This window comes from Ammospiza nelsoni, chromosome 6, assembly GCF_027579445.1.
Source record: "Ammospiza nelsoni isolate bAmmNel1 chromosome 6, bAmmNel1.pri, whole genome shotgun sequence".
NCBI lineage: Eukaryota > Metazoa > Chordata > Aves > Passeriformes > Passerellidae > Ammospiza > Ammospiza nelsoni.
The window spans coordinates 31,030,592-31,058,527 of record NC_080638.1 but is presented as its reverse complement, the minus strand read 5'-3'; the positions used below and the strand labels follow the sequence as shown (position 1 = coordinate 31,058,527).

The window sequence follows — 27,936 nt, the reverse complement described above, 5'->3', positions numbered from 1 at the left end:
GTGAGGTAAAAATAAGAAAGAATGAAAAATAAGTAAAGAGTGAAAATCTGTCTCGTGGCAGGTCGTTGCTGTCAGATCTTTGCATTGTTGGTGCAATACAATGGCAGGAGCACTGGATCATTACATGGGAGCTCTGTGGCTTTTCACTAGACATTTATACAGTTAAGTGAGGCTGTAGGGCCCAGAATAATTTTTACCCTTTGTGCAACATAATTTGAGGGAAAATTTTCCTTCTCCTGGTTATGAGTAGTATTTCCTTCTTGGTGCTGTGTACAGAAGGGCATCTATTGCATTAATGCTTCTGTTCTGCAATGCAGTATTGTATTCAAGAGTTAGTGCTCAGGTGAGATGGAGGCAGTATCTGCTGCTCTCTTCTCCACTCTCTGCCTTAATGTCACTCTGAAATGGGACATGTCCTGCTGCTCTGGGAATGTCCTGTCTGGGATGTTGGTCAAAGCCAGGGTGAGAGGAAGTAACAAATCATGGTATTTGCTGGCTCTCTCATCTATTGATCAACTGTGACTTTTATCAGGGACCTGCATCTCTAATTTCTCTGATAGTGAATGCAGCCTGTGAGCCTGAGGCAGGCTGTCTGCATCTCCTGTCTTTAAGATGCTCTGCAAGTGCCTCTGTACAGAGCTAAGTGAGCCCATGTCCTGTGGTGTGACCTGGCCTACAGCACATCCCAGGTTTCTGGTCGGGGGTGGGGAAGGACCATGTGTCTGCACTGTGTTTCTTCTGAACAACTGCATTGGGAAGGGCTGGCATCCAACAGTTACAGCATCAGAATCTATTCACATGGGATGGCACAGGTTAAATCAGGAGCTGATACCTCAGCATATATGGCATACATGCCATACAGCATGTACATGTCTGCATTTGTTATGGGATATCCCAAAACCACAGATGGTTTAGCAGCTGGGATTGTTCCCTGAATTCTAATCCTGGAGGGGAGGCAGGATGCAGTAAAGAACAATATGAGGATAAACTAATTTCCTGTGGGCATTGAAAAAGACAGGTTCTTTTGGAGAACTATGTATCTGTAGAGGGAGAAGGAGTTTCAAGGGAGAGACAAGGACATAGTACTCCCACAGCAACCTTTTTAATCAGGTTCCCTAAGCAGGAGATGAACACGGACCTGAGCTGTGTGACGTATTCCTATGTGTCTGTGTTGGGGCCAAAAAGGAGCTGGTACCTGAGAGGCAGGGCAGAGGCTGTTCTTGCCACCTCTCCAAGATGCAGCAAAGCATGAAGGCAGGCAGAATTGTATGCTCTAACTTTGATCAGCAGTGGCCCTTCAAGGCAGAGCAAGGCATGCAGTGTGGACACTGCCCAGTCCAAACCCAGCAGCCACGTGAACTCTCCCCAGGTGGGCAGTGCCAGGCTGGCACAGCAAGGCCTCCTCACCCTCCCCAATGACAGAGGGAGTCTGATTGAACTTGCTGGCTCCCACTCACTCTGCCCCAATTTTCCTCAGGACAAATGAGAAGAACCTGTCTCCAAGTGCAAGATTTTGGGAATATGTGTCAGAGATGCCTGTCAGTAAAACATCCGTCTTGCCCTAATTTCTGCATGGAGTGCTGCAATGTCGAGTGAAATAACCTTCCAAGCTGGCTCTGGTGCAGAGGTATTTTGGCTTATGTTATTGCTGAGAGCTTTCTTTCTGATGAGCTCTTTCTGCCTCTCTGTGTTTCTGATGTCTCACTCTCTTCACTCTTCTTTTTCCCTTGGGCTGGGATGTGTGCTGTTTGCAATGCATCAGGAAGTAATACGCAATGAGAAAACTCTCATCATCTGTGCATCAGGGAGAGAATTACTGACTGAGTGCTGAGCAGTCAAGTTATTGATTCAAACCAAAGCCCAGTCTCTCTGTCTGCTGGGCTGGTTACATCCTGCTGGTTCATTGCATTTAATCGGATTCCCTGAGCTGCCACGCAGAGGGGGTGAGTTAGAACCAGATCCATCTATAATGTTTGCTTCAAAATCCAGTTCTGTCTCCCCTTCTCCGTCCATGGAACAGGCAGACTCGGATGCTCTGGACATCAGCACCAAAGTGCAGCTGTACGGTGTGCTCTGGAAGAGACCCTTTGGGAGGCAGTCAGCCAAATGGTCCAGGAGGTAAGCCACAGTTGCTGAGGGATGCTTGGGTAAAACACAAAGCCTAAGGGTCTGGGATAAGTTTAGAGACTGAGTGCTTGACTCTTCAAGTGCAGCCAGCCAGGCAGAGGCTCGGGGTAAAACTTGGGGCATAGCTTCCCTGCTGCTCTGAGTCTGCTTCACACACGTGGCACCCCATTGTGCTCTCTTCTTTATCTGTCCAGACCCTGTGCTATGTGCACTTCAGGGTGGTAATAGAGACTAGCTGCCTCCTGTGAATAATTGTGATAGTTTCATGAAAGGGGAAGAGCCTGTTCATGTATTTTGCCCCTAAACTGCTTGACTTTTTTGTTTTGGCACTCAAAGCTCTTTGAGTCCTGCAGGTGTGAGATGGCAGGGCTGAGCTGACTGCGTGGGGGTCTGTAGTGAGTGTGTGTGGTCTGCAGGGGTCTGTGCACAGCTCCAGTGCTGCTGTGCTGCCTGACAGCGACTGCGTGCTGGGAACAGCACATGCAGACTCTTCCCCGGGGAGAAGGTGGCTCTGAGTTCTCTCCCATCTGGTGTTAGGGGTTTACAAGCTGCTGCGTGTTGTCTGTCAGCAGCCAGAAAGTTTGGAGCTGGAAAGCATTTGCTATAACCTTTAACCAAGGACAGAAGTATGTTCTAGAATACTGAAGTGGTGGATTGGTTTTAAGTTTAGAGTTGCTGTAGTTTCTTTATGCAAATCTCTGGCACTTACCTTTCTTGGGTAAGTACCTTTGCTGCAGTCTGCAGTGTAGATACAAACAATCCATTTCTAAAGCCAGCTTTCCCAGCTTTGCTTTCTGTAGTAACCATAGTGCTGCCCAGTCTGCAAAGATGGCATAGCCTGAAAAAAAACATTACTTGGGAAGCATTTTGTGTTTGTAGCAGTTTTTGACCCGTGTGTGTGTTTTATTCCCTCCCATGCCAGCCTATTTTCACCCAGAAAAGAATTTATGCTGATGCTCCCTACTCAGCTCCCAAATATTGATAAATAAATGAATTATGCCTGGAAACTACTGTGATTGTGTTACAGAAAATAAATGGACAGAATAACAGAGGGGAAGGTAATTTGCCATGGATGAGGCATTCTTAAAAGGCTCTCCCTAATAAAAATATCTTGAAGGCAAATGGCCCATCTCTGTTCCCTCTGTCATTATTTATTTAGTGCTGTTCTATTCCTAGAAATCACCCCATCTTCAGCAAGTGGTGAATGTTTTAGTGATAGCAGCTGGGAACAGAAGGGGAGGTGATGTGGGGCAGGCGTGATGTGGAAGGTTAGTTGCAAGCACAGCAGCTGAGGGTCCTGGGGGACCAGACACAGGTCAGTTAGAGTTGAATACGGAATCTGTAGGGTTTGGAAGGAAGTGAGTACTGGGGTAAAAAGATTTGAACAGGAGGAGCAATGTGTTGTTGGTTTGTTTGTTTTATCATGGGAGAGACTTGCCTTAAAGTAAAACAAACTTGCATGGTATTATAACAAATCATTAGGGGGAGATAAGGAGCAATTCATTCATTTCCTCCTCTTTTTCCCCATGCCCACCAGCACATAGCTGGTCAAGTACATTTTTTTATGAAAAGGAGAAGAGATGTTTTCACTCCGGTTAAATAAAGAAAAAAGACTGACTATATCTGGATGTCACTGAGAACTTGGTCTCTGATAAATGTATGTTTTGTCCTGAAATCTGGGATAACTGTACTACTCTCACTCCCAAGGAAAGTCTTTCCAAGATATGGGAGATAGCCTGTCTTTAAGGGGAGGATTGATCTCATCAGGCCATCAGCCATGAAGAGGGTTTATGTGGGAGGTACATGATATTTACTGGCTTGATCCCATTCATTTGTCTGTAGCAGCAATACTTCTGGAGCAACTGAGAAGAAAAGCAACTGTTTCAGGGAAGGATGGAATCTGACTAGATAGCAGATGAAGGAAAAAGTGTCCAGGCATGGCGTCCAGTACTTTGGTGATGGAAATCCCAGGTTTTGGAATTTCACAGTAGTACAGGCTATGCAGGGAGGAGGAAGGGATAAACAGAGCCTTGTTTTAGTCAGGGCCAAATCTGATGGCACCTGTGGAGACAGCTGAACTTGACCTGGGGCAGCTGTGTGGAGCATTTTCAGTCCTTTCTTTTGCCCATGCAATGGTCTGCTCTGAAGCCCAAATATAATATTTGTGTGCTGCTTCAGGTACTGTCCAAGAGTGGGCTGGATGCTTCTGGACCAGTGTAGCTGTGTTTATCTGCCAGGGCTGACATCTGAGCATGCTGCCTTTCAGAGCTTGATTTTTGAAATGCCATTAGCATCATCCTAATGCCTGTCTCTTAAAGAAAGGGAGGTCTATTCCTAATGTGGATTTTCTTTTCTTGTAAAGTAATATCTATCCAACAGAGAAGCACCTGTCTTCTGAGTTTAGTGCTGCTTTTGAGCAGTCTAAGCTTGGGTCACTGCTGGAGTGGCTTTGGCAAATCATGTTCTCAGTCACTGACTAACAGTCCTCCTCTTCTGAACAACTTCTTCCTCCCAATGCCTAACAAGCAATTTAGCCTCTCCTGCTACAAAAGTTTTACTGATAATGGCACGAGCCTGGCACAGAGGCTGGAGTGAAATGCATCATGTGTGTACCCACCCTGGATATGGCATGAATAGGGCGCTGTAGCTTTCCAGGATGGAAGTGGCATACCCTTCTTTACCATGAATAATCTGAGTCCCATATAGAAATGTCAGGCTCTAAACTGTCACCATCCATGTCTGAGACTTTGGGGTTCAATGGGACAGTGCCAGGAAGGGCCATCTCTTTGGTGGACAACTGAACATCAGAAAAGCAAGGTGAAGCACAAGAAGAGAGAGAACAAAACACAAAATATGCCTGTATGTCTCCATAAATCTGTCAGAGATGACAGGTTGGAAGGAGGGAAACACAGCACAGTTAAGAGAGAATTTTTTGTCTTTTGCACCAGTCCTGTCAGTGGCATTGCAAAGCAGGCACATAACCTTGTTTTCCACAGTGGCTACTTACAGTCACTGTGTGTGGTCACAGGACAGATGGAAAGGATAATTGTTTATGGCTGCTTTCTGCTCAAGAACCCCCGGGAATCACACAGCTGCAGAGCAGCGTGCGTGTGCGGCACAGGGCAGCAGGAGCTGCCAGAGCCTGGGCTTCCCTCCGCTCCTTGTGATCCCCCCCTTGCTGCTTGCGGTCAGGGAGCCTCCTGAGCCTCTCCCCGCTCCTGCAGGCTGGGCGTGCTCCGGCTGCCGGGGCAGGGGAGCTGGAGCTGACAGGGGAGCGAGGGCGAGGGGCAGAGCAGCGAGCTCTGATCTTCATGCTGATAACGATCATTCGCCCATCAGTTTCCTGAGCTGTCCCTGGGGACGGGGTACTGGGCTGATCTAGTAAATGGGATTTGCCCCCTGTGCTCCTGGCCCAGAGAAACACCATCTGAATAAAGGACCAGGGAGACCGCTGCAGTTTTATAGTGTAACTACTTCATCTGGGCCATTGTCATGTCAAAAACTTGTACAAAGAGTAGCTAATTAATTTCATTAGCTCTCTGTAATACAAAAAGCACTTATTCCACAGAGATCAGGTGTCTCAATTTGTCCAGTACAGAGCTGTTGTTTCTGCCTTACATCAGAGTCACTCAAATTGTTACCATTCCTCTGCTATTCTGGTTTAATTATACTGTGGTTTCAGTGGTTCCTCAGAGCAGGATCCAGCAGCAGGGATGGGTGACCAGAGCAGCTGACCACATGAATGGCCCTTGCATTACCTGTGCTGCCTGTAGAGTGTGGCTGTGCCAGCCTGCCTCATCTAGCACACCTTTGCTGGTGTTCTCCCAGGTTTTGAGCTCTGCTCTGTTTTTAAATTGCTTCTTTTTTGGGTTCTTGTTTGTATTCAAAATCTTGCCCTGCCTTTACAGCACTTCCTTTTCTCCTGCTGCCGCATCTGTGCCTAATTCAGACACATGTTCAGTGTCTCCAGTCCTCCAATCACAGTCCTAACTGGGTGTCTCTCCCCATTCTCCCTTGACCATCTTTTCCCTTTCTGCTCTTACTAAACTGGCTGCTGCTTTAGTCTTCAACCTGCTCTTGAGTCTTGTAATTGTCTCCTCTGTTATTTTTCTTCATCCCTCTTTTCACCATGCTGCATCAACTGCCCCTGGATTGCTGCACGGAGACTTTGGCCTGAAGGTCATTTAAAGTAATGGTCTTAGTTGCTCTGGTGTTGCTTTCCAGGTAAAGGTAGATGAGGGAATATGATCTGAGCATAAATACATTATGTGCACAAGCTAACCAGATTTTCAATGTTTTTCCTTCATTGCTTATAGTGAGATTTTGTTCTTATTTTTTAAACTCTTATTTTGTATATTTTCATTCCAAATCCCCATATTTTCTCTCCACATCTGTGAAATCAGGGATCTAAAAGTTTATTTATCTGTGAGAGGCATATTGTTTTTCAGAGGTTTGTGCTACGTTTTGTTCTTATTTTTGCTTTGATTTTGGATTCCATAGAAGCATAATCTATAATATGAGGATTATCAGCACTGAGCAATAAAAAGTATGCAACAAACTAAACTCTCACTTTAACTGGGGGATAACATTTAGATTAAAAAATCACACAGTTCAAGATCAATATCTTTACTTGTTTGGCAAATGTTTTTTTATATTAGTCAGACTGAAAAGAGTGTTGAAAGTGATGATTTAACTTTCTCTGTTTCATGTGGTGTGTTGACTTTTGGCATCTCTAGATTCATATTTGTGCCCACAGTATCTGGTTCCCTGTGACTCACTGGACCAAGCACAGGCCATTGGGCAGGCAGGTTTGTTCTTTTAAGAGGTTATTTCTGTATTTATTGTGCAGATAAGGCAACATTTCTCTCTAAAAAATGAAGTCCTCCTTGAACTAAGCATAGAGTTGGAGAAAACAGAAAGATGCAGCTACTCAAAGGAAAACTTTCTTATAGAGTTAAAGGCCAGAGATGTGAGGAAAAATTAATCCAGAAGGCACAAGGCTGCTGTTCACAGAAGTGATGTGGACAGGAGAAACCAGGAACAAGCTTTGTCTGCTCTCTGGAGGTCTCTGATGTCAGCCTTGGCAAAGTCCCTGCTTCTCCCCACCTCTGATGCCAACATGAACAGGTATAGATGAGAGGGAAGGAGAAGAAAAAAATTGGGGAACAATAACTGCTGCTGGTGTTTGTATGGATGTAAATATGCACCTGCTCAATGACTGTCACTTTCTAACACTTTGGAGAAGGTACAAAGTGATCCAGAGCTTGAGTTTGCTGCCGACATTGAAAAGTTTAGCTCTGTTCTTTTATTGCCCCAAGAGCCTGTGGTCTCTGTTCCCATGGCATTTGGCAATTTCATCTGTGTTCCCAGAGCCATAGCAGAAGAGAAAGAGAAAGAAGCTGATGGAAGCAGTAAAGTTTTCACCTGAGTAAAATAATGATATTAATAATAATAATAATAATAATAACAATAATAATTATTATTATTATTATTATTATTATTATTATTATTATTATTATTATTATTATTATTATTATTATTATTATTATTATTATTATTATTATTATTATTATTCTCTGTCAGCTTCAACGTCTTCCTTTAGCTTTTGGAACTAAACTGGTACCAGATTGCTGTACTGAAGGCAGAACTTGGCTCCACCTGGCAGCCCATCCACTTCAGGAGAGGCCTGGGGGGGGATGGGGGCGCATGAAGGCATTAGCATTGTCCTTGTGGATCAGCCCCCTTGTCCTCTAGCCCATTACTAAACTAAATGTGGCTCCAAGGAAAGGTGCAGCAATGCCCAGGCTGCACAAGTGGCCAGCGCTGCCTGTAGAGGTCTTCTCTTATTCCCTCCCAGAAACAGGAGGGTTTCTTGGGAATGTTCTTATTATTCACAGAAATGTCTTATCCTTTCCAGTTTTCTCATGATCTCTTGTCTTCAGCACCATATGAAAGTGATTTACACAGCTGTGTTTTGTGGAGTGTAAAAAGGCATTTTTGAATAATTTTCACCTTCTTGCCTTTCACTTTCTTTCCAAATCCCTCTTTCTCGTGTCAGAAAATATGTACAGAACAGAACAATACATTTTCTTTGTCATTTGCTCTTTTGAAACCTCCCTATTACACTTGTCCCCATTTTTTTTCAGCTGCTCTTCGTAATTCTTGAGTGCTGCAGAGATTTAGACCAAATTGAAACTAAGTCAGGTATTTCTCCCCTGTACCACTGCCTGCAGAATACGTGCAACCTCAATTTTTGAAGGGAGGAGGAACCCTCCCAGGGGCATTTAAAAATCCAAATAAGTTAAAGGTGGCACTCCTTTAATCATAATTTTGAGGACACACTCCAGTAAGTTAGAGGCTTGGCTTGCAGAAGCTGTGATATTTTGTGGTTACTACACAATGATCACCAGAGCATACCTAAGGCTAAGTGAGCAGAACAAGGCCTATTTTAATATTACACGTATGAGAAAAAAAATATTCAATTTCCTTTGGAGTTGTGAAGGTCAGTGACAGGAGAGTTTGCCAGGTGCTCTGCTTAAAAATATCTCTCAAATTTATTTCTGCTCCTGAGTGCTTTGGTGGCCAATTTTTGCCTCAAGAGTCACTTGGGGATGCTAGGCTGTGATTCTCTTAGACTGGAAACATTTCCCTCTGGCTGTGCTGGGATGGAAGGGAAGAGGGTCACAGGCAGCATGTTGCACAATAAGCATTTAGTTGGGCTTAGCCCATGCAAGAAACCCTTGAATAAAAGAGCAGCTCTCTCCAGTAGGTTGAATTCAACCTGTGAGCGAGAGAGAGCACACACGTAGAGGTGCCAAAAGTCTGTGGTCCTGCCTGGGGCACAGAGTGCTGTCCCAGTGCCCTGAGAGCCTGTGGCTTGCCCTCAGCTCTGGTGGTGCCTGTTGGGTGTCTGCAAGCACAAAGTACCTCAGCTTGGCACTTGCTGTTAAGCACCAGCTCCTGGCTGTGAGCAAAGTGAGGCACCTCACCTTAGTCTTAGGTGGGAGTGGTGAACTCTCGTGATCAGAAAGCAGCTTTAGTTAGGTGGGGATTTTCTAGTGCTGTGAACCACAACCTCCATTTCACCAGAATGTATTTCCCTTCTCTGTCTTAAAGGTTCTTCATCATTAAGGAAAGCTTCCTGCTGTACTATGCTGAGAGTGAGAAGAAGAGTTTTGAAAGCAATAAATACTTCAATATCCATCCGAAGGTGAGCAGTGTTTGCACAAGGAGGGAGTTATTTTCTTTCTAGCATTCCCTCCCCCTTCCTCCATGGGCCCAGCAGATGATGAAGAGGTAAGTTCCAGTAAGCCCAAGACATCTCACAGGTTCAGGAAAGCCTCAAAAGAGAGGCTTTTCAGGATATTTCATGATTCAGTGGGCATATGACTTCTATTTTTTTTTTTTACCTGATAGTAGATATATTCCTTTATTTTCATGATCTAATCAACTAATCATCTGGCTATAAAAATAATGTTGGCAAAGCCAGTGGTAGGGCTAAGAGCTCCATATGGCTCTTGTTTCTAACCTGTTCTTGCACTTGGCAGCAGCTGATGGCCCACCTGCCCTCAGCACCTGAGAGCCCTCTGTAGTTCTGCTGCCTGGAGCTCCAGGGGACCCTGTGCTCTGAGCTGCTTTTGTCCTCTGTAGTCACTGCAGGTTGATGTAGCCCATGAGCTCCTGAAGGTGCTGATTCCACCCATCCTGGTTGTCACAGCCAGCTGCCTGCCTGCCCTGCACAGCACTGTGGGGTTTGACTGCTGTCAGTGACTGCAATGGATGCACAGCCTCTCTCATGATACCACACTGAATCTGCAACATTTGCCCCTCTTGGGAGATCACTTCCTCCTTGATGAAACAGTTTCTGCTTCCATGTTCTAACAGCTTCCCTCCATGCTGAAGGCAGGACTGCCATCCTTACCCCTTCCAGATACTGGCTGGGGGTTTCCTGGTGGTGATGAGAGTTCCTCTGCTTTGCAGGAATTGTGTGTCTCCCAAGGTAGACAAGGCAGGGCAGGGGCCAACAAAGTGACTGAAAGTTCAGCTCCTGGTTAGTTGATAGTTATACTTGATTTTTCTGACTGATGAGAGTGCTCTGGTTTATCTCCAGGGTGTCATACCCCTGGGAGGCTGCATTGTGGAGCCCAAAGAAGAGGCCAACATGCCTTATGCCATAAAGATCTCTCATGAAGACTTCCATGTAAGTAGATTCCTTTTCTTCTAAAAACCTCCAAACACCACAGAACAGGTTAATGCTGATGAGCAGAGCTGGACTGGCAGACTTTTCCCTCCCCACCAAGGTATGCCTACCTTCTCTGGACAGACTATCCTGAAGGCAAAGGTGACTTAGGATCCCAAGTCCCCTCAACACAACCAGTAAGGAAACTTGCACTTTCTGACACCAGGTTTTGGGCTACTAGCAGAGCAGTGGACAGATTCTCAGGAGCCCTAGAGCCCATGTTGCCCTATCAGTGTTATTCCTGCTGTTGCTGTTTGCTGTGTGCACACTTCCCAATGTGTGGTAGGCCTAGGTCGTATTTGCTCCCGTGTGATGCTTCCTGGGGAGGTGGAGGGCTATGGTGGGCTCTCCTCCCACCACAGCTGTGTCCAGTTCATGCCAGGGGTGCACAGAGGTGCATAAGGCACCAGCCTCTCTAATCTGGGTTTTTTTCCCCCCTCCCCTCCCCTCTTCCAGGGTAACATTGTTCTAGCAGCCGAATCAGAGTTTGAGCAGGCTCAGTGGCTGGAGATGCTACAGGAGTCTGGAAAAGTGTAAGCTTCTTTCTATTCCTTATTTGCTTTGATCTGCTCTGTAGATGTATAAAGGATAAAGAGGAAGAAGCCTGACTAGAAGGGCTATGGGGAGTCAGACAAGCTCATTAAAACCAGTGATAGCTTTATTTGCCTCCTGGACCCATCCTTACTCTAAAGGGGAGTGCTCTAAAGCTGATGCAAAGCTTCCCACCTTGTAGTGCAGTGTGTCTCTCTGCTCACCACCCCAGGCTGTCATCTGCCAAATGCTGATACGCTGAGTTCCATCTGCTACCCCTCTCTCGTGCCTCAGTGATGTGGGAACCCTCCTGGTCCATTTTGTGTGGGAAGCAAGGTTTGCAAGTTTGATGGAAGTGGAGGTCAGACAACCCCTCCATATGAATTTGGGGTAAAGTAAGAGCAGAACAGGCAAGACATGAAGCTAGTGAGCAGCTGCCATGTGCCTCTATGTCCTGCCATGAGCAGGGACCTCAGCAGCACAGTTCTGATCAATAACAGTAATTGTGATGCACTTCTGTGTCCGTGGGGTGTGATTCCTTCTGCCCAGATCTGCAGGTGCTCAGGCCATGCAGCAGCAGGATTTGGCCTCTCAAAACAGTTTAATTGTGAAATGTGGAGGCAGCCTAAATCCCAGGAGAGGCAGTGTTAGCAAAGCATTTCCAGCCCACCTGCAGGGGTGAGAGAGTTTGATTGCTGTCTGCATTCAGTACTGGTTCACACTCTGCGGAGAATGCTGGACAGAGATTTGCAGTTTGTTGGCCTCCAGCTCTGCAGTCCCCCAGCACCCAGGAGCCTGACAGTGCAATGAGCAGCTGTCCTGCAAAGCCAGAGCAGGCTCCTTCTAAATCTCAGCAGATGCAGGAAGAGATAACACTAAAACAGGGATTTGACTTTCCCAAATGAGATATAGAATCTTCCTGGATTTTAGGGCAGAGCCTACCATTCAGCTCTGAGGCTTAAAGCAATGAGCGTTTTGCTCTGCCCTTCCTGGCTGCATAACATGTGTGGTCTCTTACCACTGCAGGGACAGAAGCTGTTCAACTTGTAATCCCAGTGTGTGCATGTACATGTACATGCTAAGGCAATATCTCAGTTAATTTCAATGTTGTGAGGCCCAAAATGTAGATTTATAATAATGGGAACCTAATGTTATGGTGGATCAGTGCAAGCCAAGCTCTGTGCTTGGCTGTGGTGCTGGGGCGAGCTGTTCCCTCTGTGGCAGTGTATGAACTGCCACACGAAGCTGGCCATGAAGATCCTTGGGAGCAGGAGTCCTGTGGGACACAAGACCCAAGGCAGAGATCTGCCATCCCCTGGGCACGAGCAGCCTTGGCCACTGCAGAGGAGAAGTGACAGACACAGAGCAGTTTGGAGATTTTTATTGACTAGCCTAGGTCCACACTTGCCTTTGCCAATGTTTAGATCAACTATTGCCAAGGGCAATAATTTGGGACCAAGTTCATCTTTCAGGTGTGTATGGGAGGGAAGGAGGAGGGCAGAACAACTCAGGATGGGTGTGCACAAGTAAGCCCTGCACTGCTGCATTTGTCACAGAGCCAGCCTTTTCTCTAGCCCACGCTTTAATATTCCAGCAGTAGCATTTAAAACAGAAGCTACAAGTGGCTGCTATCATACAGCAGACTGCCTGCCCCTAGTTGATAATCCACCTGAGACACCTTTCCTCCCCTCTGTGCTTCTGTTCCTGCATCAGAGAGTGGTGCAGCTTCAGTGCCAGTCTCATCAGGGCTGATGGTAACCTACATGTGAAGAAAAGCATGGATTATGTGATTTAACAGGGTCAGGTTGGGAGCTAAACAGCAGTCAGAAAGGCCAGCATGGACCAATAAATTGATCTGCAGTGAATAGAAAAGCTAAAATAATACAGTTGAATTATTCTAGGCAATTATAATGTTCTTTTGTTCCTAGATGGAGATTGCACTGCCAGTGGCACCTGCTGTTTTCATAATTGTTTAAAGTTGGCAAAAAAAACCCCAACAAAAACCCCAAAACTCACAAACAAACAACTTTAAAAAAAAAAAAGGCCAAAAAAGAAAAAGCCCATCCCCAAAACAAACTCCATAGACTGAGATATGGACATAGGCGAAGGGGGAAAATCAAATCCAGGCTGGGAAGTATCATCAGTTCTTTGTTTCAATTTTGTCCTCTGCCTCTTTCCATCTGGGGTGGGTCATGTGTATGGGCCTGCAGAACTGGTTATTGCCTCTACCATCAGTATGCCTGGTGATCCCTTCAGTTCTTCACTCCCTTCCAAGCCTCCTGTCCTGATGGGGAAATGGCTTATTCAACGCAGAGGTGAACTGATGGTATCCCCACACTTCCAAAATGTTGTGGCTTAGACTTACCACACTTGCCAGATTGTGAAAGCTTTTTGCAAATGCACAAAGGCCTCCCAGACTGCCAGACTCTCTTCCCACCCAGAGAGGCTTTGCTGCTGAAAGTGGGAGAGAGGGGCACACATAACCTCTCTCTGTTCACTGCAACATTCCCTGAACTAGTAGAAAGTGAACTTGGTGGGCAATGCAGGAGAAAATAAGTAACATAGAACTTACATCCTGTGGACTATAAAGTGCTGACTGTCTCCAAAAATTGGCTGTGGGTGCTACCAAGAAAGCTTTCACTGCATTTTACCTAAACAGGTATTCCCAGTGCTGCTGAACTGGAACAGACAGTGATTGAGGTGTAGATGTGATGGAGATTCTCTACAGCTTTGGGTTTGTTTTTTCAGGCAGGGGCTTTCTACTTGTCCCATGAGCCTTCCTGGCCCTGTGCTTTCCAATACTTTAAGCAATGTAGCTATTTCTGATGAAAACTCACTTGGCAAGAAATACCAAATAGAAGAAGCTCTTGCTTGCCCCTCAGCTGAGGGTATAGCCTGGTATCTCCCTGTAGCTGTGGTTACACCAGCACTGGTTCCAGCAGATGTAGGAATAAAAGCTTAAATGCTACATGGTGATCCAAGTGCATTTTCAAAGTCACACAGCAGTGGGTGACTTTGCAGCAACCTTTGAGTAATTGACAGGGAAATGTCTTGTTAGTCTGGGAAAGGGAGGGAGCACTGAAAAGGTGACTCTGTAAACAGACACCTTAAAGGCTGCAGATGTTTTGAAACCCTCCATGTAATCATATGATAAACTCTGTCATCCCCCCCCCACACCCATCTTGACCTGTTTGCTTCTCTGGGATCAGATTCATCCTGTAACAGGGAATGTTAGTGAGAAAACACATTCACACCTACATATTCTCACTCAAGATGAAGATGTCTACCTGTGGGCAAAACAGCACCTTTTAAATTAGTGTTCTAATTTTCTCTCTACTTTAGAAATAGCCTCATTAGCTGACAAGAAACACATATATCTCTAAAGAGCCTGGGCTGCTGGAGCTGTGAGCTGCCTGGTCCCTGGGGTGGTGTGTGTTTAATTTATTCATCTGGCTTTTATAAGAGACAAAGTACAGCTTGCCTTGAAATCGGAGATTGCCAAATTAACGGTTTCCAAAAAGCTACAATTTCAAGTTGTTCACAAAGAGGCCTGATACAGGAAGCTTTACAGATATTTAATATTTAGAAGATCCCTTAGGATTTAACAAAGATGGCAGAATTTCTGGGCAACAATTGCTGTTCCTGTATGCACATCTATATAAACATATTGGAATCAATTTTAGGTATGTTTTAATGTTATGCATTTTATATGTGTAGATTTTTTTTCTAATGAAACATGAATGGAGCAGCAAACTCCATTTCTGGTTCTATTTTTGGGTTTTGTGTGTGCTTGTTCTTGATGTTTAATATCTGTACTAAAGCCTAGCCTGTCTGTGAACTCAATCAGTAATGGGTATTTGCTCCACAGGCCCTTTTTTTTAGCTTTGCTTCATGAAGTGTGTAAGAGACCTTGAGATCCTCTGGCCAGTGGCCCTACAATAACACTAGGTGCTCTTTGAATATGCCTGCTGCCTGTAACATTCCCTACTTGCCAGCATCTTGTCTGGCTTTTATCTCTCGCTCTTCATTGTCAGGAAAAAGCACTTGACTCACAGTGCAGGGCCAGACACCAAGTCCTAGTGGCTTACAACTTTAGCAGAGGAGGGTTTGATTACTTCCAGGATGGATGATGGATACCAGAAAGACCGAAGGTAAAAGGCCATAGGAAGGATCCAATAAGTGGTCAAAGGCTCAAGGGGAAGAGTGACTCTAACAACAAAATATTGGAAGGGCTGCAGAAGACAATGTTGCTGGCAGTGGGAAGTTACTAGAGTTAAACCTAAAATCTGGTTCTAAAGTCTGTCATTTAAAGGGTTCCAGGTACATCCTGTTGCAGTTGAAGGCTGTGAATGTGCTGGATTGATCTGGAGAGCCCTCAAAATTAGGTTCAGAATAAAAATCTCCAAAACACTGGGAAAAACATTTGAATAGCTGTGAGGTGTTGACATACAGCCCATGTATTGAAAAAAAAAATACTGAATGCCAGGGAAATTTCTCCAATTCATTTGTGGAGTAAACTTTTAGAGACTCATGATCCCAGCTGATGAGAGTCTGCATGTCTGAATTCCTTGGCAGTTTGCTAGGCTGAGTCCCCTGTCCTAGACCCTTAGCTCTCTCACATTGCCTGCTTTGTGTCTGCTCTCCCTAGGACCTGGAAGAATGCCCAGCTAGGGGAAGCCATGATTGAGAGCCTGGAAGCTCAAGGACTACAGCTGGCCAAGGAGAAACAGGAATATTTAGGTAGGAAACTCTTACTTTGAAAAGCAATAGAGGCCAAAATAGTAACTTTGCTTCTCCTGGAGTTATCACTGTGGTCAAGCCAAGCAGCTATAGGTTTTCTCTGGATGAAGCTTTTGAGCAGTCAGCTGAAATTCAGGTCTGAAGGGAGTCAAAACATGCAAAAGTTAAGGTGGGATCTGGACATCTGTGTGGAGTGTAAAGAAGAAACCTGCTTTGCCCACCATGCTGCAGTCCTCCATGGCTCATCTGTACAAACATTTGCCACCCCTGAGAGGTTTGGATGTGCTGGTTTCAGCTGCTCACAGGCAAACAGACAATACCTTTATCTCCCTCAATTGGACAGGACTGATACTTCTGAGTTTGGTCACAGCTTTTCATACATGAGTTTTATTCACCTAGCTGGTGCTTTTTTTTGTCTTACTCAGCTTGATCTTTGTGTTTGCTGACATTGTTCAGTTTGGAAGTGAGAGCATTTACATGGGCTTGTTTGAGGTATCTAATGACAGTGGCTAATTTGCCGGTGCTCTCTCTGTAGACAGTAGAGAAAGAACAGATGAACCTGAAATAATCTAGATATGAAGAAAGGGGATTATGTAATCCAAATCCCCTATTTAGGAACCAGCCTCTGCATGGCCTGATACCTTGGATGCTCTGACTGCCTTGGCAGGTCCAGTTATCTCTTCCCCTTACTGCCTATAGGAACAGCCAAGGGAGAGCAGCTCTTTTAACCCAGATTCCCTCTAAGTTACGGCATTCCTCAGGTCTCAGAGACCTTGTGACCTGGGGGCTGTGGGTCACAAGTGTGGGCCCAGTGACTTGTCTGGAGAGTTATCTGCTTTAAATAAGACAGCAGAAATTTGGGTGCTTCAGGCTGGTGATGCTGTGAGCAGGGGCTCATGCTATTGACTCCTAATTGTCAAGCCACTGGAGGAATCTTACAGAGCTTTTTGCATTTCTGCAACCACACTGATCAGGGCTGATCTCAGCACATGTAGCAGTGATCATAGCTCAAGTACCAAGGTGTGTTTACTCTGTCCATCTGAACACCATTCACCCATGTGAGGTGATGGATGGGCTCATACATGAGGCAAGCAGGGAGAACTGGTTCCAAACTTGACAAAGGAATAACGGGATGCTGAGAGGAGGACCTGAAGGGAGAAATGGGAGGAAAATTAAAAACAGGAAAGTTCCATCAAAATACTATTTTGCTACCATCAGAGCAAATGAAAGGGCTTTAAAGACTAAAGAACTCTTTAGTATGATAAAAGAAAAGGTAGTGGAGAAATAGAGGAATACACATTCTGTGGCAAACAGGAGATATTTGAAATATAAAATATGTATCTCACCATGTTCTTTGGTCCATGACAAGAACATTCAGAGCTGATCAATTGTCACAGTTGGCTACTTTCTTATGACATGAACTATTTCTATATAAGTGCTAAGGCTTGTGCTTCATTAGCCTTACCTTCAATGATCTGTGTCCATCCTGTAGTCAAGCATTGAGGTCAGGCACTGTTCTGGAGGAACACTTAGAGGAATTTCTCAAATCCACACTGAGTTATCTTCCACCCAGCTGGGATCCAAGTTTCACTATCAGACATGGACATTACAGAAACCCATCAGGTCCAGGGCTTGGGCCCTCCAGGAGGGGCAGCAGAGGGAAGGTGGGAGAGCCTCTGTAATTGCAGTACATCTGTGCTGGGCTCTGGCCAGGAGGAAGAGGGAGAGAGTGGGAAAGCAAGGCAACAGTGGTGCTCAGCAAAGCTTTGGTAATGTAACACTATTTCTCTGGTACCGGGAGCCCTGCTCTGGGCAGGAGGTAGAGGTCTGCATTCCTCCTAGAAGTAGTCATGCTGCCAGCAGCAGCAACCTTGTCAGGTCCTCAGTACCAGGGAAACCAATAGCACCTCACTCACCTCTCAAGAGGAAGACAGAAGTGCTCCAGTCAATCTGCCCCTGCTCCCGTGGCAGCCAGGTGGCAGAGCTGAGAGCTGAACCCGAGGCTTGGCCACGAGAAGTGTTTCTGTCTGGGATCCTGTAAGCTCAGAGCTGCCTGAGGCACAGCCTCTGAGCTTGGAGCTGGCTCAGCAGAGGTGCTGCAGGCTGAGGACCAGAGCACAGCCTCTGCTGGGCGGCTGTGTCTTCAGGGGACAAGAGCAAATGACATTGAGGGGAACTGCTCCCTACAGCACAAGTTTTGTGGCAAAGTTAGGGATTGATTTCTGGACTTGGCTGGGACATCCCAAGGTGCCAATAGGGAGTTGGCAGTGCTGCCCAGAGAGCTAAGGACAGGATGATGGGCTAGGAAAGTGAGGATGGGGCACTGAGGTGCAGGAAAACTGACTGCTGCTACATGTTGTGTGACTCTCTGCACTCACTTGGCCTTTCTGTGCCTTGTTCCTTATCTGTGAAGCAGAGATAAGAATATTTTCCTGCCTCAGCTGGAGGATAGTGAAGGATGGTTCATCAAGGCTCTTTAAGAACATCGAGAGGAAATCTTAGAATGAGTACAAAGCAAGATGTTTGTTTAGTTTATTAAGTTATTTGGCAGGAGGGAAGTTATAGAAAATCCCATTAGTGCCATCTCAGCCTTTGGACCCTCCCAGACAGATACACACAAAGGAATAGGGAATGATGCATTTTCAAGCTTCAAAAAGTCAGTGATTCTTGTTTCTAAATATCCCGAGGATATAAAATGCTTTTCTCTGTGCTTGGACTTTTTTTGTGTGCTTGCAGATAAACTAATGGAAGAAACAGAGGAGCTATGTCTGCAGAGGGAGCAAAAAGAGGTGAGTTCATCACAAGCCAGTTTCCTTCAGCTGCCATGTGGCAGGGCTGGGAGTTTGGGACTTGTTGAAGGCGTGTCAGTGTTCAGGGAGAGAGGCTTGTGGAGGCACAAGAGTCACCAGCCAGTCTCTGGGTCCTGTGGAAGAAGAGAGGAATAAGACCTGTGCCATGAGATGGGTCATGGAGGTGTATCCCTGCTCCCTTTCCCTGTTACTTTCCATGCAGCAGGTTTATCTTTATGACTCCAGGGAGGAAGATCAAATGAAATTCATACTCACTGGATTGAATTACACAAGTGTTATTTGGAAGATTGTGGCAATAAAGTCCATCCAGCATTCCCAGGGAGTTTTGGACCTTCTGTATATGTGTGGCAGAGTTGACCTCTGCAGGGAGCATGTCTGAGATTTCCAGGTGCTTGGTAACCTGGCTGGGACTTCTGGATGTCTGAAAATCCTCAGGCAACCTCAAATCCTTCTAATTGCCCCAGGACGAAAGTGTGGTGAAGTCAGACACCCTGTAGCTCTACGCAGCTTGGGTAAAACACCATGTTAAAAGCCCCAGGTGCTGTTAGCAGTACTCCTAACTGTGTTGGCGGAGTACACTGTCCTCTCTTTTGGAGCAGGAACTGGAGCGTCTGAACCAGATCCTGGAAGCAGAGAAGCAGCGCTTTGAGGAGGTGGTGCGGGAGCTGCGGCTGGAGCAGGAGGAGATCCGGCGGTACGGCTGCGGGGCAGGGAAGGACACAACTCCCACACTGGGCAAAAGTACTGCTCTGGTGGTGAATCCAAACAGGCTGGAAACCCACCTGGTTTGTGCATTGACCAAAACAGGAGTGGCTGTGGGCTCTTTACCTGCATTTGCTATTGCTTGTGACCAATAGAGCACAGCTTAGCTTCATTTTGCACTCGGGCCTCCAGCAATTTAATTTCAAAGTGCTGGGATACAAGCCACCCCCAGTTTAGTTGGAGTAGCATGGGACAGGTGCAAGAGAAGATTTCAGAGAGGCAATTAGTTCAGCTGACTGAGCAGCTATGTGGGGTCCAGACACTGGATTTGGTTTGCCACCATCAGCTGAATGACGATGGATGTATGATGATGTTGCCTCACCAAGATTAGTTTTGTCATTTTTGAAGTTAACTATGAAAAATATTAGCAGCAAATGTACTTAGAAATAGAAGGATCCGAATGCTTTTCCCCAAGTGTTGAAAGGACATTTTTTACTATCACTCTTTTTTTTTTTCTTTTTTTCTCCCTAAGCAATATCTCAGAAAAGCCAGTGTGATTTTGCAAACGATTTTTGTTCTCACAGGCTCTGCTTAGATGTGATTGCCATGTCTGAGCTCTTTCAGTTGTAACCATGGCTCTGCCCTTGCTGGAGAAGCACAGTAACTCTTGGGTTGGGTTTGATGATCAGGAGGCACAGTGAAGTTCCTGGACACCTGTAGTGTGTCCAAGGCAGGATGTGATGCTTCCTGGCAAACTCCTGGCTCTCCAGGACTGGCTATACCAGCCAATGGTTGCAGGTCCTGCACCAGGAGAGGCACAGCCTGGGCGCAGCCTGTGGGGCTGTTATTGCAATAGCTGTCACCCTTTTTGCTTCTTTAGGGAGCTGGAGCTCACAGCCCGCTCCCTCAAAGGAGTGGAGGAAGAGAAGAAAGAGTTGAGAAGCCTGACAGAGTCCTTACAGAACACCCTGGAGGTGAGTGACTGCTCCTGCCCTGAGTGACAGCATCTGGGCCTGAAAGCACTGCTGCCACACGGCATGAATCCAACATCTGCTAGTGCCAGTGTTGAAGTGCTGTGCAGATGAACAGATTCATTTGGTAGCTGATATGAACACCAAAATCCCCTGCAGAAAAGGATGAGAAATGGCACAGAGCACAACTGGACCAAGACTTTCTCAGCAGTACCAGGTGATATGGTGATGGGACAATGACCAGAATAAGTTGTAGTTTAGGAGGCTTAGGTGGAACAGTAGGGAGAGAATTTTCCCCAGATAGGCAGGCAGGCAGAGAGGCTGAGGAACCTTCGTCCTGGACTGTTGTCAGACTATAAACAGCCACAGCTGACCATATCCTGCTGTGCTGCCAGACTGCCTCTGAACAGCAAGCTGGGCAGGAGCCTGCTGGAAGGTACCTTCCAGCCAGCATGACTGTAAGTCTGATGAGCTTTTTCTTTTTAACTGCATCTCTCTACCTTCTGGTGGAATTTGAAGCAGCATTCTTTGTTCACAGAAGGGAGCATGATTCCCAAGGAAATAGTGTACCTGGGAATGTACATGGGAATCTAGGAAACAGAGTCTTGATGTATTAAAATCTTTCCTTATTGGTGGATTTATGGAAAGTATCTTTTCTAAACGTATATTTTTTGTGAAATTTCCACACAATTGGCATTCTGAAGCTGCAAGGTCTTCTTTAATGTTTGTGTCAGATCCTGCAAGTTTGGCCAAAAATCTGTTCCTTTGAGCTCTTCTCCTTGCCTGCAGTTATGACAGAAAGAACTGGAAAGCTACGGAAGTACCATTCTTGCCCTAATTGCACATTGAACACTTCCAAGGCAAACCGTGTGATGTGTCCCATTGCCCACATTTAGAAGTACCACAGAGGGGGTGCCTCCAGTTCCCACTAAGGAGCAAGCAGAGCAGGGAAGGCAAGGAAGCTGCCTGCATCTGTGATGCACTAGAGAAGCACAAGGTTCCAGTCCCTGAGCTGTGTCCCCACTAGCATATCACATCAAAGGGGCCTGCTGGTTCACCCCTTCGTAGCAAAGGCTGTGTTGGAGGCTTGCTCCCCATGAAGCAGGTATGAAATGAAACCCAAATTTTGTTATTCCTGTGTTTACCTGAATGAGGCATGTGGATGCAAGGATGGAGGCACTCAGTAAGGAAGAACCAGGCAGGAACAGGAGCAGAAACATCAGACTTGGCTGATACTCACAATCTCTTGTCCTTCTTCAAGGAGCTCTCCCTGGAAAAACAACAAATGCTGGAGATGCTGGAAGAAAATGAGAGCCAGGTCCCACCTCCCACCAGCCCCAGCAAGGAGCAAAGCCCCATCTGGGGACTGCACTGCAGCCTGCGACAGATTGAAGAGAAGATGCAGCAACTTCTGCAGGAGAAACTCCTGGCAGAGAAAAGGTGAAGTGGGGAAAGAGGGCGCTTCTACTCAGGCTTAGTGGTGCTGAAAGATGTGACTGTCTGCTGACTTGCTTTTTGGTTGCCAACACCAGACAAGTCTAGAAGCTTGTCTGGTTCCAATGGCAGGAGTCCAGGTTACAAATCCTTCAAAGGAGACAGAGTGAGGCAGGGCAGCTGAACTTGCACCCAGTTGGGCCTGCTCCTTTCAAACCAGGACTTGTGCATGTACAGGTGTTCATGGCCTGTCCATAAGGAGTGTTTGGTAGTCCTGGGCCTCATCTGGGAGTTAAGAATGTTCCATTCAAGAGCTGTCCAGCTGGCTTTCTCCAGCAATGCCTGTACTATTGGAATGGAGCACACAGTGCTCCTGTTAGCATCTCTTTGATCTGGGCAGTCAGGTAGCTGAGCATGCCCCATCATGACACTGAGCTCCTTTCCTTCCTGTGAGTTGTGTTGGGGTGGGAATGGTCATCTTTGTTTGCTGTGCCATGCACCAGGATGAAGGAGAATGAGGAGCGGTCTCGAGCACTGGAGGAGGAGCGCGAGTTTTACTCTTCCCAGTCGCAAGCGCTGCAGAACTCGCTCTTGGAGCTGACTGCAGAGAAACAGCAGGCAGAGAGAGACCTCAAGGTATCCCCTGCATACGTCACATATTGCTGTCCCTGGGCTCAGAGTGCTTCCATTTCCTCTTTCAACTCATTCTCTATCAAGCCAAACTCTTGGTTTTATTTAGTTGTCACATTTTGGTCATAAATCTTCATTAGCTGTGCTTCATATTGCCAGCTGTATCCTGGCCTGCATCCAAAGCAGAGTAGCAGGCAGGGTGAGGGAGATGATTCTGTCCCTCTGCTCCACTCTGCTGAGACCCCACATGCAGTGCTGCATCCAGCTCTGGAAGGACATTGACCTGTTGGAGTGAGCCCAGAGGAGCACCACCAAGGTGCTTGGAGGGCTGGAGCACCTCTCCTGTGAAGACAGGCTGAGAGAGCTGGGGCTGTTTGGCCTAAGGAAGAGAAGGCTCTGAGACAGAAACCTTATAGGAGTTTTTACAATGTAGTGATAGGACAGGTGAGATTGGCTTCAAACTGAAAGAGGAGAGGTTTAGATTAGGTATTAGAAATAAATTATTTACTGTGAGGGTGGTGAAGAATTGAAACAAGTTGCTCAGAGAAGTTGTGGATATTCCATCCTGGAAATGTTCAGGACTGGGTTGGTTGGAGCTCTGAGAAACCTGGTCTAGTGAAAATTATCCCTCCCCATGGCCAAGGGGTTGGAATGAGATGATCTTTAAGGTCTCTTCCTACCCAAAGCACTATGATATCATGGTAACACATGAAATTGTCTTATATCTATGTAGTACAACTGTTTCTTTTTGTATCCTGAAGCCTGATTAATCCATTCAGTACAAGTCTTTTAATCTGTTACTGTGAAAGCATAACCTTTAGATGGAGGGAAGGAAAAAAAGTAGAAGAGGAAAGTAGACACAATCAAGAATAAAGATGATTTCAAATAAATGCTAATATGGTTGTTGCAGAACCGAGCAGACATTTTGTCTCCTCACCTGTGCTCAGAAAAACAAACCTTAAGACTTTTAAATCTTCAGTAACCTCTGCAAGAACTTGGATTCAAAAGCAGAGGAATTCAGCTGAGGGACTAGCCCTACTTTGTAACTGACAGTACATTAATCTATGCAAAGGTAACTGGACAAATATGGTATTTTATTTAAATCTAAATAATGTAAAGGTTATGTTAATAATTGGCTGTTTGACACTCAAACTCCTTATACAATATTTTGTCCACCCCCTGAGTTATTTTTTCCTGAACCTCCAATATTTTCTTATCTTGTCACCTTCTATCTACTTGTCCAGACTAAAGCTAAATTGACTTAAGCTATGTAGTCTCTCATTTGCTAAACTAGTACAGTATTTCTAACTCCTCTTGTGTTTTGTTTCTGAAACTGAGCACTGTACATCCCTTTGTGGGAATTGGCTGCCTTTATCTCAAGTCTGTCTCAGCTGGATTGATGTCCTTCTGTTCCTGCTAAGCTGCAAGTATTTGCATTAGCACAAATTCATGTGTTGAAATACCATCTCTGGTTCCATATGGTTTATGCAAGGGGAGGAAAACTGAAAAATGAAGTCAGAGTAAAGTAATATTACTGTAATAATCTGGACTTCAGATTCTGTCTGAAGACATGAGAAATGCCTTTATATTGCCTTTCAATACTTCTAAGGATTTCCATCACTGTTGTCTTTTCATTTTTATCCATAGCAAGTTCCTCACAGACCTTGTGAGTTACCCAGATGTTTACTGAGAAACAAGCTGTTTTCCAGAAATTCTTATTTTCTTCCTCAGGCTGAAGTGAAGGTACGCATGGATCTGGAGAAGAGGCTGAGAGAGGCTGAGGAAGCCTTGCAGAGCTTGGAGCAAGGCTTAAATTCCCTGAATTGCAACAAGGAGAAAGAGAAGAAGATGAAAGCAGATGTCAGTAACTTGAGAAGTAAGTTAGTTATCCATGTTCTCTACTGATGAGAAAACTCACTAGAGGAAATATTTCTACCTATCTTCCCAGCCACACAAAGAAGATTCCAAATTAGCAAAGCTGCAGATAAATGTGGTCTCCCAACTTCTTGTACCTCCACCACATCTCCCTTTTGAGGAGCCATAATGTGCTATGCAGGTAGTTGGTGTTTTGCCCTCAGAGAAGGTTGAAATTATTCCAGCCTCTCAAAGGAGCATTAAATTATTCCAGCCATCTCTGCTGGGTGGAAGACAAACCTAGAGATGAGCAAATCATCTTGACTTTCCAAAATGTCAAACAGGGAAGCTGTGGCAGAGCTATAAAAACTGACTGCTAACTAGGTCTGAGTTACAAGGAGTCCTCTGATTCCCCTCAAGGCTTTATTTCTCAGCCTTGGCTAAAAGAATATCACCAGTTCAAGGAGGCCTGTAGTTGCTGTAGCAACGTGCTGGTGGGTGACCCAGCAGGTGAAGTTTGGATCTTTACTCAGAGCTGAATCACAGCATCAGCTCAGCACTACAGATCATGGGTCAGGTGCAGACTGATGCTTCTCACAAGTTATCCCTGTTTCTTTGCCTTTTTCTGATTTGTTTGGGCTGGGTCTTTTTGGGTTCTCTTGGGGGACATTACCCTGGCATTTGGCTTGAGTCAGGCTTAGGAACTGACATAAGCAGCTTCAATTGAGTAAAATCTTGCTTGTTTTTCATGCCCTGCAAGTTATAGTGCAGGTAGAAGGGTCTATTAAGGTGCTAGGTCTGTACAGTTAAGGCTTCATTTCAGTGAAGGGTGGATGTACTGGACCAATATAGAAAAGTCAAAAAGTCCTGTGGTATTCTGAGCACTGTTAGGTAAATAGGGAAAAATAAATGTATAGATAGTTTTGTATCTATTCACATACTTATAATTTATATATATTTAAATTTTAAAAGTATTATTCAGTAATTTCTACATAAGATTTCTAAATGGATAAAAACAGTCATGATTCTGAACTTCATGCCACTGGCTCAGGGCCATGGTAAGAAAACAGAGCGAAAGCGGATGTGTTGAGCTCAGCATTCAAGTGGAGCTTCACAGGGCATACATGAGTAACTGGTACTGAATGTCTCCTGATATTTCCAACCTTAGATTTTGGGAGATGTTTTTTTCAAAAGAGTAAAAGTGTACTGATGAGCAGAGCACTAGAGAAAACAAGGGACCAGCAATGTTTCCCATAACGTTAGTCCCAGCACAGATTGCCTCAGTCCTTCCAAGTGGTTCCTGCAGCTCTGCATGCCCTTTATAGAAGAGTTTGGGGCACATTAGCACATGATGCTTTTGAACAGCAATGGACCAGCAACAGACAGGAGGACAGCAAGACTGGAATGGCGGAATAGACACTGCTCAGACCATAAGAGGGGAAATGGGGCAGGAAAAGCAGTTTGTGTGGCAGATCAGGGCAGAATAACATCAGAGTTTGGGCATAGGGCTTTCCTTGGAGCCCATAATATATGTAACTATGCGCTAGTATTTGCTATGCTACTAAGAAATCCCTTACCATGTGTGCCCGTGCTGGTGTTGCCAACACTTGCCAACACCTTCCTTTTCCAGTTAGTCCTGACTGGTTTTAGAAGTCCTTCAAAGAAAGTATAAAGAGCAAGGCTTCAGAGTTGAGAACTTCTATCACAGTATAAAAGGCTTTTGGCAGTTGAGTCATGAGCAGTTGTGAGAATTACTGATGTGGAATGGATGACTGGAGTTCTTTCTAAATTTGAGTATGCATTTGTTAGGAACTGGAGGGTTTTGTCACTTTGAAAATGAACATTTGCAAATGTTCTTCCTGATGATATTCTGGAGCTCTATGGATTGTTCTTCATGAAGGTCATCATTACCTGGCTCAGCCTATCAATGAGTGCAGTCCCTTGTGACTGGTTCATTGCTTGGGGTGTCTGCCCCATCACTGTAACAGTGGTGTTCTCTTCCCAGAGTTCTTTGAAGAGTGCATCCGCAATGCTGAGCTGGAGGCCAAGATGCCCGTGATCATGAAGAACTCCGTGTACATCCACAAGGCTGCCACTCGCCGCATAAAGAGCTGCCGCTTCCGCTGCCGGAGAACCAGCGCCTCCTGGAATGACAGTGGGTGTCGGGCAGCCTTCCCCTTCATCTCCTGCAGGAGCAGATATGTGCCTAGGGGGCTGGCAGAGCAGTCAAGTCTGCAAATGTTGTTTCTATTTTATGTTCCTTAGCAGCAGAATGGAGCCATGGTGCTACTTGGAGCTTCCTTTCCCAGAGAGCAGGCACTGAGCCTGTGTACTTGTTGCCCCTTTCTTTATATATGTTGAAAGCTAAACTTCTGTGATTGTCTTGGGCCCCTAAAAAAAACATACTTAAATATGACTTCATCAGAATGCCTAATCACAGACTGAGTTAGGCTCAGTCATGCTGGTCACATGGCTCGTGAGCTCTAGTGAAGCTTTATCTTCAGTTTGTGTCCCTAGTGGAGAGTGCTTACCTTTCTGTCCTGTTCTTGTTTCAGTGAAACAGTCACAGTCCTTCATCTTCTCACCTGCAGAAGCTGAAAATATTGAAGAGCTGAAAGAAGCAGCCAAAAGACTGAGCCGGGACCAGCGCTTTAGGAAAACTATATATCAAATCATGAGGTCACAAAAGGATTCTGCTTCAGGGGACAAAAAGTGACTCTTTTTGGGAGGGGGCTTCTGAGATTAACCTGCCATTCAGCTCTGCAAAAGTACAGCCTTGGGCACTAGGCTCAGAAGGGAGATCTGGCATTTGGTGGGCAAGGTGGGGGAGAGTTGTGTGTAGGGAATCCCTTGAGTTACTGGCTTTGCTTTAGTTTGAGTGCTCCCTGCAGCCTGGCAGACCTTCTCTGCTGATGTCTCCAAACCCGTTTGCTTCAGCTGCTTACGCTAAACCATGTTTGGCCAAGATGCCACAGTCAGTGTTCAAGTGAACCAGAGACCATAGCTTAGGAAGTGCCTCTCCTTTCCTTTCCTTCCCTGTCTGGTCTGTCTGCCAAACACAAGTGCTTCTGAGGAAACCTTTAGCAGCCTATGTTCCAGCTATATAATCTCCTCAGCTGAGCACAGCTCACCCTGTTCTGCCTGATCCCCTCTAGGAGCTGCACACCCTCAGTAAATCAGCACTTCGGTGGGGCACATGTCCTGAAGACTGCAGCAGTCCCAGCCTCCCAAGCACAGGCAAAAGTATCAAACACAGGGCCAAACTTTTTGTCTTGATGCTACATAATTTCAAGCAAACAGCAACAACACAAGGTGAAGACAACAGGAGATGCTGTGGATTTGGGTCCAAGGAGGATCATGTACAGAGAAGAGCTTATAGGTAACTCAATGGCATCCATGCAAGCTGGAGGGAGGGTTCTGTTGTGTTGATGGTGGGCAGAATATTTCAGGGCCACCTTTGCACATTTTTTTGCACTGGGACATCTAGCTGTGTCAGAACTAGGGAATGTATTAGCTCTTGGCCATCTATTCCTCAGTGTGAAGAAGCCTTTGACTCAGTTTTGACGGCTTCCTCAACACCTCTGTGAGGTGAGTTGGAGGACAGGAGGGTGAAGACTGTCCAGCAACAAAACCCACTGCCACTTCAGGCAAGCTGCAAGGGCTGTGGAAGAGGAGTCCAGGAGAGGAGTCACTTTGTTGTGGAACCCCTTGCAGCCTCCCCCACCTATTTTAAGCAAGCAGTTAGCTAATAATTACCCATGCTGTAGAAGCAGCACTGCCTGGTGCTTACAGACCACAGGATAAGCATGCTCAGAGGGACACCCTGTTTTCTCCTGCCTATTAATTGGGAAATTAAGAAATAGACAATACAAAGGTGAATAAAGTAAGCAGCAGAAGT

The 27,936-nt window shown here is 45.7% G+C and overlaps 1 protein-coding gene across 1 annotated transcript; it reads left to right on the top strand.

Moving 5' to 3' along the window:
* The first annotated feature begins 1,969 nt into the window (after positions 1 to 1,969).
* Positions 1,970 to 27,936, top strand: PLEKHD1 (pleckstrin homology and coiled-coil domain containing D1). The gene is made up of 14 exons (XM_059474845.1): positions 1,970 to 2,118; positions 9,244 to 9,337; positions 10,238 to 10,327; positions 10,823 to 10,899; positions 15,546 to 15,637; positions 18,374 to 18,426; positions 19,047 to 19,141; positions 20,030 to 20,123; positions 21,382 to 21,560; positions 22,058 to 22,190; positions 23,916 to 24,060; positions 26,044 to 26,193; positions 26,594 to 26,717; positions 27,194 to 27,936. The coding sequence occupies exons 1-14, from the start codon at positions 1,970 to 1,972 to the stop codon at positions 27,312 to 27,314; spliced, it is 1,596 nt and encodes a 531-aa protein (XP_059330828.1). The 3' UTR covers positions 27,315 to 27,936.